This window comes from Astyanax mexicanus, chromosome 24 (genome assembly GCF_023375975.1).
Source record: "Astyanax mexicanus isolate ESR-SI-001 chromosome 24, AstMex3_surface, whole genome shotgun sequence".
Classification (NCBI taxonomy): domain Eukaryota; kingdom Metazoa; phylum Chordata; class Actinopteri; order Characiformes; family Acestrorhamphidae; genus Astyanax; species Astyanax mexicanus.
Genome location: NC_064431.1, coordinates 18,487,507 through 18,499,931, shown reverse-complemented (window position 1 = coordinate 18,499,931; position 12,425 = coordinate 18,487,507). Strand labels below are relative to the sequence as shown.

The 12,425-nt window shown below is 38.1% G+C and overlaps 1 protein-coding gene across 1 annotated transcript; it reads right to left on the bottom strand.

Annotated features, from left to right (window-relative positions):
• Positions 1 to 4,762: 4,762 nt before the first annotated feature.
• Positions 4,763 to 11,558, bottom strand: trib3 (tribbles pseudokinase 3). The gene is made up of 4 exons (XM_007228560.4): positions 10,454 to 11,558; positions 7,513 to 7,800; positions 6,242 to 6,534; positions 4,763 to 5,412 (listed from the first exon to the last, which is right to left on the bottom strand). Exons 2-4 carry the CDS (start codon positions 7,798 to 7,800, stop codon positions 4,947 to 4,949), a joined length of 1,047 nt encoding a protein of 348 aa, XP_007228622.2. The 5' UTR covers positions 10,454 to 11,558; the 3' UTR covers positions 4,763 to 4,946.
• Between the last annotated feature and the right edge of the window lie 867 nt (positions 11,559 to 12,425).

The window sequence follows — 12,425 nt, the reverse complement described above, 5'->3', positions numbered from 1 at the left end:
AAATATTGAATATATTGATAATAATTAGCAATGTAATTAGTAATACAATATTCACACTGCTTGTTAGGATTTTTTCAGACATCTTTTGGATAATTAAACATGCAGCAGGCTAAACTGACTTGGGAATACCATTGCTGTTCCTGATAAATGAACATAATAGGAGGGTTAAGGTATCGTTACTGTGAGCAGAACAGTGAACCTATTCAAAATGAACTTGCTTTTATAATCTTTGGAGAATTAACACCACTAGATGAGCCAAGCAAGGATACCATTGATTCCCAATTTATTTTTTTTTTTACCTACAGCACAAGTGTTTACACTTGTGAACATTTTTGAAACTAGACTTTAATACCCACCAGAGGTGGAAAAAGTACTGAAAAATTGTAATTAAGTAAAAGTACCTTTACTTTGCTAAAATAAGTACTCAATTTAAAATGTACTTTAAGTAAAAGTTACATAGTTAATTAAATTGTTAAATTAAATTAAATCGTTTTTAATTAACTATTGTTCCACATAATATTTTAAACCGTATAGGCAGTGGTTTTCAGACCACCCCATAAAACATTTTTAGTGGCATAGGTTTCTATGATCCATTTTTTTTTTACTGTTAAAAAGTTATGGTCATATAGGTAACTATAAACTGTATTTTTATAGTTTTACAGTTCATTATTATTTTTTATCTTGCCATTGCTGTGCTTTAACTGCTATTTACATGTTTTTTTAACATTTAAGCAGATTGTTTAATGATAAAAATACTTACCACCACATGCTTTCGCAGGTTTCATGTGGAAGTTTTGAAAGCTGGCAGCTCTGTCCGGCGGGGCACATTTTGCATTGCATGAGGACTGGTTATACTCGTTATTGCATTGCCTCGTTATTCCATGCGCGAGCATCTGTGCGCCGGCGTATCCGCCCAATTATTATTTTTTTAATTCAGAAAATAGTTTTTTCCCCCATCATTTTATTTTTTACTCAGTAATTGAGGGTTTTCCAATGTAGCAAAGTAAATTACTTGTGTCAAAATGTACTTGAGTAAAAGTAAAATTACCTATTTTAAAACTACTACAAATTACTCATAAAACTTACTCAATTACAGTAACTTGAGTAAATGTCATTCATTACTTTTCACCTCTGAAACCAACAGACTTCTTTTTTTATTTTAGCTGAAAAAAACAACACAGCATGAATGTTCTAACAGGAAAGTTGGAAAGTTGCTGTAATCAATTAAAATTGTGCTCACCAATGCAGACTTCACTTGATTTTTTTAAAAATATCTGGGTACACTTGGACAGGGACTATTACTTGTCTTATACAAAGCCCTGCATGTATTGTAATATTTGATATTAATTACAGCTTTAGACACTAAATCCTCTTAGAACTCTGGTAAAACTGTGTCTCGGGCATCAGACAGTGTGTTCAAAATCATTCGGTGTAATAATGTAATAATGTTTTTAGAGGTTGAGACAAAAGAAAATTATACTTAGCACCGCAGGCTTAACTTTTATTACTTTTCTCTCCCATTTAACGTAGAGTTTACTACATTTTGTTATATTACACATTTTAACTAGACCCTAAAGATCAATCTTAGACAGAAAAAAATTATATTCAAAATAAACAATTAGTTCTGCTTACCGTTTTATTGAGACCACATTAAGCCGCTTCTGCTGCTCTGCCTCAGTGTCTGTGTGCTAGCCTGGCTAATGCTAAACGTCATATGAATGTAACGTTAGCGTTAGCATTAGCTACCTCAGGAGAGGAAAATCTGCCCACAGGAGCTCACCTTTATAAAGGAATATGAATGAAAATGAGGTAGAATATATGGCATCACAGCAATGTCAAAAAGTCAGGGTTTTAGCATTTAGCAAGTTTTAACATTTTTCGTGTGTAAATTTCCTTCTGGCTAGCACCACTGTGAAACTCTACTACTTTTCTACTCTTCTGGCTTAATTTGAAAATAGGAAATAAGGCAAAACTTTATAAAATACAATAAAAAATTAGATTTGTTTCCCCCTCATTTTTTCCTTTTTCTTTTCTCCTCTTACACTCAGTATTCCAGGAAAATGTAAAAAAAATATTATCTTTGTTTTTGCCCCCAATCTGACGGTATAATCCAACCAATTCATGTGACAAGATGCAAAAATGGAAAATTTTATGTTTAGATTAAGTTTTCAGTCCTTAATTTTTCCTGAAATTGTTATTTCGAGAATGAATAAATAATGAAATAATGTTTATTTTAATAGGAAAAAAATAGTCAAAACCATTTTTTTATTCACTATACTAAACGAAAAAAAATTGAATCTTAAGCTTTAAACTTATTTTTCTATTTTTTTTTTTCAAATTCAGGCCCAAATGGTAAGAAAACTGTACTGATAAATGTTACACTGACCCAGGTGCTCACAGTAATGTAAAAAAATATATATTACGTTCAGCACAAAACTTTAAAAATGCTATAAAAGCTATTTTTTCTTGGTAACCTATCAAATCCTGTCATCAACAAGTATTAAAACATTGTGAAAAATGATAAAAAGACAACATACTGAATTGAACGTTTTGTTTATTTGTACTGGCAACAACAAAATACTTTCTTTAAAAAAAAAAAAAGTATGTCAACCCTTAAAATTGAACAAAGAGGTGTAGTGTTTTTGCTATAGTTACAAAAGAGTGATATTTACATGTTCACAAAAGAAAAGGAAAAAAAAAAGTACTTTGACAAACATGAGGATCAAAGCACTGCATGCGGGCATCACTGCGGGCATCAGACGGGTCGTAATGCCTTTGTTTTGCTCAAAGTTTTCAATAAACACACCACGTTACTTTTACGTGGAAACCTTGCTGTGGTGCGTCGTCTCGCACACTTCATCGTAGGGGTCTAACTAACTCCACCCACAGCACAGACACGTTACAGACAGTACTCACGCCTTAGGCCATGTCTTAACTTAACTTATCTATGACCCAAGTCAGAAATCATGCCTACAATGACATCACAGAGTCCTCGGAGAACAACGAATGAAAAAGAAATAAAACAAAAAGGAACAAAAAATCTGGCACTGAGGAAGTAAGCTTTGTTTTCCTGAAAAGGTTCAACAGAATTGTAGCAGGACTTTTATTTTGTATGTACAGCTCCTGGTCTGTCTATAATGAGCACAGCATTAGAAACACTTTTCTTGTCCTCCACCTTTGTCTTTTACCACACCCATCATCATTATCATCATCATCATCAACATCATCATCATAATCATGTTCTCCAAATCAAGTCAAAAACAGGATTAGTCATTATGAAAATTAAGCCAGATATATACTTTCCGTTTGGGCACGCATTTTGCGTAGACACTCGGCTACGTTTAACAGGTGTTACTGGAGCCTTCCACTAGAGGCCTCCACTTTCCACAGTGACAAGAATACATACGTCCAAATGCACATAGCCTTTCTTCAAAGCATCATAGCATTTTAATGCTGCAGAGTGCTGCACTGCCCCCTACCCTTGTCACGAGTACTGCACCTTGCGTAAGTATCGCGCCCAAACAGACGCAACAGAATACGAAAGGTGCAGTAAACAGCAAACCAAAAGTATATCTCCCCTTACACGACATACAGACGACACACCTCAAAGTGGTACAAAACATCACAACCTTGTTTTGGAGTTTTACGTGAAACGAGAAAGCACTTCGTAAACGTAAGCGCTTTAGCCAAACCAGCTAAAAACTATCCAAATTTAGGACAAACTTGAGGATTGGTGAAGGAACGCAATTCTTAGCAAGTCTTAGTCTTTGGTAGGTCACTCCAAAAACAAAACAAAGCAAAAAAGTAATAATAAAATTAATAGAACTACAACTACATCAACTGTCCTAGTGAAAAAGGCACTTTTTAAAAAAAAATATTTGACCATTTTCCACTGCAAATTATGTAAACAGTCCTTTTTTTGTTTTACGAAAAAAGGCACATACAGTGCATCAAGTATCTCAGGATTCAAGTTAAGAGGTATCAGACAAGTGATTCAGTTCGGAATTCAGAGTCTCCAACAATGTGAACATACACACACACACACACACGCACATGTACACTGTACAAAATTTACACACCGTTTACGACAAATACTGCTGAAGTGAACCCAAGTCTCTCTTCCCACGAGTCTGATGGTTGGGGTTGAGGATGGTCCAGTTGTGACACTTCGCCGTGGTGCACAACTCTTTTTGCGAGTCTTTCAGTGATTCACAGCCCTTGGTTTTTTTGTCTTGTCTTGTTTTCTCTTGTCTTAATGATGAGGCCACGTCGTCAGCACATAGGCAGTTCCCAGATTCAGAGTACCACCAGTCAAAAGTATGGGCACACCCCTTCTAATGAGGTTTTTTTTTTTTTTCGATCTTTGTTTTGTATGCATGTACTAAATAAAGCTGGCATCAAAGCAAAAGGTGCTACTTGGGAGTTTGTTTAATGCTTTTTTTGCGTACTTCTTAAATCCATGAGTATTTCATATGGCTGTGTATGATGTGAATCATGGTATCAGACCATATTAGACAATAAAATAAATAAAATAGGAGGGAAAACAAAAAAAACATCATTGACTGATTAGGGGGCGTGTCCACATATTACCTGGTGGTACTGTAATCATGAGATGGTGATCAAACCATTGAATTGTTAATTTATCTACATGCACTACCTGCATTGACCACAAGAACGCAGAGCGCACCACTGAAACTGAGACTGAATCTCAGATCCTTCGCCTGGTGGCGAACAGCGGTGGCCATTTTTTTTTCCAGGATCTGGGATCTGAAACTGGCTCAGTCATTCCCTGTACTGGAGCGCTCGCTGCCCACCATCCGTCCTTCTGAAGTCTCTGCAGGGTCGTCTACAGTGCCAGCGGGTATGGTGGGAATTTGAAACCGAGGTGGCTGAGAGAGAGAGAGCGTGAATCAGCTAATCAGCGAATCAGCGAGTCAACGAACGCCTCAACAGCAGTCGTCATCCTCTGCCTTCTCAAAGTCCGGGACCACCTGGTCCGCAGAGTGCCTGGAGCTGGGGTGCAGGCTGCTGAGGACGTTGTTGCTACAGTGCAGCCAGGGGTGCAGCAGGATGTCGGGCGCCTCCAGACGCTCTGACGGCAGTTTCCTCAGCATGCAGCACACGAGCGACTTGGCCCTGGGCGACAGCGTCTCCGGGATGGTGAAGGCACCCCTGCGGATTTTGCTGAACAGCGCCGCAGGCTCCACGTCCTGAAATGGGTAGCGTCCCACCAGCATGGTGTAGAGGACCACTCCCAGGCTCCAGATGTCTGCCGCCTTCCCTGAGTACGAGTGGCGGGAGTTCAAAATCTCCGGGCCGACGTAGGCGGGGCAGCCGTGCTTGTCCGTGAGGGAGTCGTCGTCGCTGTTGAGAAGACAGGAGTCCTCCAGGTTCTGCAGGACCAGCTTCGTTCTTTTAGGAAAGAAAGTAACAATGAGTAACGAATAGAAAATGATCCATTTTATTTATAGTTCATTTTATTTACTTTGAATTCATTGTTATATTGCTGCATACTTCACATTTATTTATACATTACATGGACAATGTAAAACAAATATTGGGCCACATCCTCATTTGTTCTTTATTTTTATTATAAAAAATGTTTTATCCCAGTTTCTCCAGTAGGTTCATGTCCTATTCTATTGGCAGTACTTTTTTACTGGGAATAGATAAGTTGTCTTTTGACAGCAATAGGTGCAACTTAAAGTAAGTGAATGCACCCCCCTAATCCAATATCTGATCCAGGTATGGACATCTAAGACAGGTGTGTTGGACCTGATCTTTCCAAAATGGTGAATGTCCAGAATCTGGGCACCTTATTAAGTTAATGTTACCAAGGGTGAATAGAAAAAGAAGTTGGTAGCCACTAGGCCTCGGTTAGGTCAACCATTTTTGACTATATACAGCTCTGGAAAAATTAAAAGACCACTTAAAAATGTGTTTCTTTGATTTTACCGAATTAAAAACCTCTGGACTATAATCAAGGGGAATTTAGATGATCACAAGCCATCTAAAGTTATCCAAAAGCAGTGTGTAAGACTGGTGGAGGAGAACAAGCCAAGATTCATGAAAACTCTGATTAAAAACCTGGTTTATTCCACCAAATACTGATTTCTGAACTCTTAAAACCTTACGATAAATCAATAATGTAATTATTGTGACAGGCCTAGTGACAGGCCACCAATCAGCATGTCAGCTTTTGTTCACTTCTAGAATGTTCTTCTTCAAAATCAGAACTCACCTTTGTGCGTCAGCGAAGACGAACTTCCGCAGCTTGAGATCTCGTAGAACAACGCCGTTCTCGTGACAGTGCGACACCGCCGACGCCATCTGCGTGAAGAGACGCACCGCCTCGTCCTCCTGCAGCCTCTTGCAGGTGCGTACGTACGAGTGCATGTCGCCGTAATTGCGTTCGAAGAAGATGTACACGTTCTGCTCGCCCATAATCACCTCCGACATCTTACAGATATTATCGTGAGGCAACAGGCGAGCGTACGGAGCGATGAGGTCATGATACTTCCTCATCGAAAACACCTACAACAGGAAACACAAAACAAAACTGATTACAGATCCGTAAAGGGAACAAAGACCGTCTATCATTACGCCATTACCCTACTGCAGCAGCCGAGTCAGACAGACAATAATAACCTGCAAACAACTGGGCTGAACCCCTGCTGGAGAAGAATTACACATGATCTAAAATAAGAACAGCTACTCAGTGCTGCACCACTTCCCAATCCCTTTATTTGTTAAAACACATAGCATATAATTTCCATTAGTTAAATTGGAGCGTCAATAAATAACTTTTTTGCAAAGAAGCAAACACAGTTTGGGTTTTAGGGTTTATTTATATAACTTTATATAAGGTTTATGTTTCATTTAAACACTAATGACTTTTTCCTTACTGTAAGGCATCTGTATATTCTATTATTATATTATATTATTTAAGCAGCTTAAACAAATTTACACTTTTGCACTAACTTTTAGTCTTGGTATGATGTAGTGTAGTTAAAGTAACATCCTTGAGTTTTCGGTGAGAAAGTCTAATTGCATAGACCATGCTAAAAAGTACCTTTAAAACATGTACTGTATTCTTTTTTTAGCTTTTTCTTTTGTATAACGATGTGTAAATTTGCTGATAAAGATGTGAGTTTGCTTTATTTAATATGTCAGTGTTTGTAGTAGATCTTGTATCAGTGTCATCAGCAGTGCCACGTTTGCTTAAATAAACTATAAAAGCTGTAATTGCCAGAAAAAGGTGCCGGGACCTACCAGACACTCTTGTCTGGTTTTAGTATTAATGTATAAATTAATGAATGAATATCTGACTTTGCAGGGATGGTAGCAAAAGCGCACTGATGCCAATAACTACAATATTCTGCCCTCTCTCCACTTAGGAACATGACTACTTTCTTTTGTAACGAAAAAATCTTAAAAGTCTGCTGCGTTTGAAATAAAGAAATACCTCAGCAGAGTATAATAAAGTATCCTCACGTGGCACAGTACGCTTACCTTACAGGTGTACTCCTGCTCTGTGACCCGGTGGACAGCTCTGAAGGTCTGGGTGCCCTCAGTGGCCTCCAGCAGGACGTAGGATCCGATAGAGGACACGAGGTGGTTCTCTGGGCCCGAAGGCTCCGAGCTTTGGGTCAGGGGTCGGAGGCAGGGTGCCAGGCCAGGTGAGGGAGGCTGGCTCAGCCGGCGGCGTTTACATTTCAGCGTCTCTGTGGCGTGGGAGTCATCGCAGTCTACCCGCTTGAGTCGCAGTGGCAGCGTGGGAGTTGCAAGGTTTACACTCATCTGTTTTGGGGAGGAAAGAAAAAAGCAAAAAACAAAAAACGATGTAGGTTGAGTAAGGTGAATTGGTGTAGTAAACTGGGGGTTGGTTAACTGTTAAAGGAACTTTTAGGGGTTCTTAAATGTGTAACTGTGGAGGAACCCCTTAAGGTGCTCTGAGAAAAGTGTTGTAAAGGTTCCTTATGGATCCTCATATAAAAGAACCCCTAATTTTTTAAACAGTACGAATGAACGAGGTCATAACATTTTAACAGTGTAGGGGTGGGGGGTGTATCTTTGATATCACCAGTGCTTTAAAAACATTTACCAACACATTTCATTACACAGTAGTTAGTCATGAACTGCAGCGCAATTATACCAATATATACACAAACATATTGTGTATTAAGGTGGGTTTTTAAAAAATCTAGTTTTAAGAGTTCAGAAATCAATATTTGGTGGAATAACCTGGATTTAAAATCACAGTTTGCATCTTGGCATGTTCTCCTCCACCAGTCTTACACACTGCTTTTGGATTACTTTATGCCACTCCTGGTGCAAAAATTCAAGCAGTTCAGCTTGGTTTGATGGCTTGTGATCATCCATCTTTCTCTTGATTATATTCCAGAGGTTTTCAATTTGGTTAAAAATCAAAGAAAATCTTAATTTTGAAGTGGTCTCTTTTAAATCATTTCAATCAATATTTTATTGCAGAACAACAAAAAATATCGCAATGCCATTTTTGCACCCAATAATATGCAGCTCTACTCATTAGCCACAGCGAGATGAATACGGCCGGCTGATTCACATCCGCTGATCCATCAAAGGAGCTAAATATGATCCTCTGAAAGGCCTGAGTGATGATCAGCTCGGCCTGATGCAAACAGTTTGTTACTCAAGTTACTGACTGGCCAACGCTTTCGAAACCTCCTCACTGCCTGTGAGTCACTCTGACTGTAGCTCTAGCTCTCTCTATCCTCCTCCTCTCTCTCTCTTTCTCTCTCACTCACACACACACCAGGTTATTACACAGTCAAGCCCACGTCATAGAGTGACGTAGTGCAGTCTCCTTTTTCCACTGGCATGTATGTATGTGGCCTATGCAACCTAGAGCTGCTGGATACTGTATGTGAAATTAGTGTTCAGCAATATAAATTTGCTGTTATGTTTTTTTTATTATACCCTTTACAGTTATTTGCTTTTTTTTTAAACAGACTTTACCACAGCTCAAATTGTCAAGCCCTGATCCATTTCTGAATATTGATACAAACTTCAAAATTGAACCAAATCAATTCTGAGTGAGTTGTTTAAACATGTTCCTCTCTTTACTTTTAATATCTTAGGGTTACAATCTGAATGCTACACAAATAACAAGAACAATTCTAGTTGTACTTGTGTTTTTGTTACATTCAGTTCTGGAAATCAGGTCAGAACTAGTTCTATGGAATGTAAAACATTAAATTAAATTATTTGAATGGTTAAATGTCTAAAAGGAATAATGTTAAAGCAAATAATACACTTTTAAAAGGAGCTAGTTTTATCTCCAGCACTAACTGAGCACTCCTACATTCTGTAAACAAGGTCAGATAAATGAATACACATTAACACACTGTCCTGTCTGTCCTGTGAGGATGCTCTCAGGATAGGTCTGTGACCTATCACCATGGGCTCTTATAAGGTAGGTGTAGTAGTAATAATAATAATAATAATAATAATAATAATAATAATAATAATAATAATAATATACATGTCAATTTTACTCCAAGTAAATGACTGGATATTTGGGTAGTTATAATCTACATATAAAACAATATATCATGGTAAAAATAGACAAATGCAGCATGAAAATTGAACATGAAATACATGAAATTGCACGTCCTGCCACGTGACTAAGGCGCGTGAACACATCGCAATGACTCGATATACATATTGTGCAACTCTATTGGAGACTGTACCTTGAAACCTGTCCTGCTAGGGAAAAGTATGGCTTGTCCAAAAAAATATATATAAATAAATAAATAAAAACGTTTACAAACAATAAAATATTGATTAAATTGTTAGCTATTATTTGAGCTACAGCTACTATATCTGATTTTATAAGAAAGAAAATGTATTTTTTATAAAAATATAAATAAAAAAATTATTATAAGTTTTCGGATGGTTCAATATGCACCACGTCATTTCCGAAACAGTAGTAGTAGTAGTATTATTATCGTAGGTTGCCTTAAAGGTGAAAACTGAGCAAGAGATTTAGGTTTAAATTTAAGAGATTTAGGTTTACACTAAGGGGAAATGTGAGAAAAACAACAAGAGTCGAAACTTTAAACAATAACTAAATAGTAGCTAAAATCTTAGTACTGAGAGAGAGTGAAATAGGAGTGAGAGAGGAGTGAGTGAGGAGTGGCTGAGGAAAGAGAGTTGCACCATCACTTTTTTTTCTTCTTTTCCCTGTAAAGTTTAACCAGGACTCTTTCACAATTAGCCACCAAGCTAACCCACTATTTTTCTTGGAAAAGTAGCCGGAGTTTTTCGCCGAAACGTGGCTACATGGATACACCACAGTCTCAAACACGTTCAATTAGTTAAATATCAAGCTAACTAGCAGCTAAAAAAAGTAGCTAGCTGTGTGTTTCAGTGAATAGTACTAAGTTGCGTGAGAGGGAGCAGTTTGACTCACCTCGCGCTCAGACAAAGGAGCTCGCTCCTCTCGGATCTCCAAAACAGAACAATGCTCCAACTCCAAACTTCAGCCTCAGATCAGATCAGATCACACGCTGCTGAACTTCTCTGTAAGCTCAGGTCAGCAGATCGGACACATTTCCTCCAGATTTGGACAAAAATAAATAAATAAACCCAGCTGAAGAGTGAGCTCGAGTTTATGGTTGAAAGTCTTAATTAATCTCCAGGCTGGACCAGAACAACTCTCCCAACTGTCTGCCACGAGTCAGGGCTGTAGATCAGCAGATCCTCCAGCTATAAAGAGCCAAACAAAGAGTCAGAACTCTTTGGACTGGAGTAGAGTTGATTTCTTGGGTTCTTGGTTTCTTTTTGGAGTTGTTGTAAGACTTAGAAGAAGCTTAGAAATCCGTCTTGAGTAGCTTTAAAACGTCTTGATCTCTTAAGTAAAACCTTCTAAATCGTATAAAATGTCCTGAAAGATATAGTGTAGAAGGTCTGGAACAGTCCTGAATGGTCCTGAAAGGTTCAGAAGGTCTGGGGGACACACTGCTGAGAGCTTTGCACCGCACCTCTTTGTTCTTTATTCCCGCTGAATGAACGGATGGTAGCTTGCTACTTTCTTTCTTTCCTTATTTTCTTTCTTTCTCTCCTAAATCCTCAAAAAAGTGCGTTAAAACAATAAAGAAAAAAGGGAAAGCCTTTAAACAAACCTGCCAAACTCCAGAATGTTCAATCCAGAGAATAAACAGATCAGGTTTCCTCAAAAAAGAAAAGACAGCAAAGGGAAAAGTTGCGGCGGTAGAAGCCCGGTATAAGCAGCGGAGGTACCGGAGGAGATCACCGGCGGAGAGACAATGAAAGAAGAAGACAGAGCAGCAGCAGCAGTGTTAGCAGCGCGTGCTCGGTCGGTGTTTATCCTCTTTGGTGGAAAAAAAAAGAAAAGAAAGGGGATCAGATCCTTTAAAGTGGAGATTACAGACCAGATCAGATCAGATCAGACGTGCGACCCTTCCGCCTGACCGTCCGACTGTGAGATCTCAATTTGCTTCCACTCCTATTATGCTCCTACATTCCCCCTCGCGCCGCCGCTGTGATGATGATGCTGTCCTTAGCACGATTGCAACATCTAAGCTCCGCCCCCTCCGAGTCTGACGACATCCAGGCTACAGCTCTGCTCATTCTTTCACCCCCCCCGCCCCGACCTGCCAGACAGAGCACCCTACTACTGCACACCAACTACTACAACAGTGCCACCAGTCACCAGCAAAACACTGCAGGCTGTATACAGTATGTTGTAGTGAGGTAGTTTTTAATAGTGAACCGTGCACAACAAATTCACAGTTTATTGGGAAAATGTATATGCTTAAATTAAAGGACTGTTATGATAATTACATTATCGATTTATCGTACAATTAATTGTAAAGTATTTTAACAAGTCACAGAATGACCAATGCATAAACAATGGTGTCCCATATTCACAGAGTAGACTGTGGTATAAGTAAAGAAAAAACGTATGCCACTTTGCTGTCCTATAAAATAGTGAAATTGCTATAATTTTATGATTTTATGATTATAATTGTATGATCTGGTCTTCAAATAAAAATAGTTACCGTGACAGGTCTACCTTAAATTTGAATGTACAACTATATAGAACTATATAAGTACTAATGAACATATTCTATACAACCATATTTATTTACATGAAAGCATTGGCAAGTTGTGTACAAACGATTTGTTTAATAATCAAGTAAAAAAAAGTTTTTTGTAAATGTTTACAAACATTTGTGGGTAAGAAAAAAATGAACAGTTTTTTTATATCTTAAATGATTTGGAGTGAAAAGTAATGGGAAGAAAATTTTGTGAAGTAAAACACAAAGAAAAAAGACATTAGATATTTGGCATTGAAAGTGTCAGGATTAAAGTTTGTAATAATATTTATATTATCAACTTATCATACAATTAATCAGTCT

Bases quoted from the DNA above. Each gene is read 5' to 3' on its own strand.
- trib3 (XM_007228560.4), bottom strand. From the start codon at position 7,800: ATGAGTGTAAACCTTGCAACTCCCACGCTGCCACTGCGACTCAAGCGG. The intron at 6,535-7,512 runs GTAAGCGTACTG...TTCCTGTTGTAG, and splicing joins AGCAGGAGTACACCTGTAAG to GTGTTTTCGATGAGGAAGTA. The intron at 5,413-6,241 runs GTGAGTTCTGAT...CTTTCCTAAAAG, and splicing joins GTCTTCGCTGACGCACAAAG to AACGAAGCTGGTCCTGCAGA.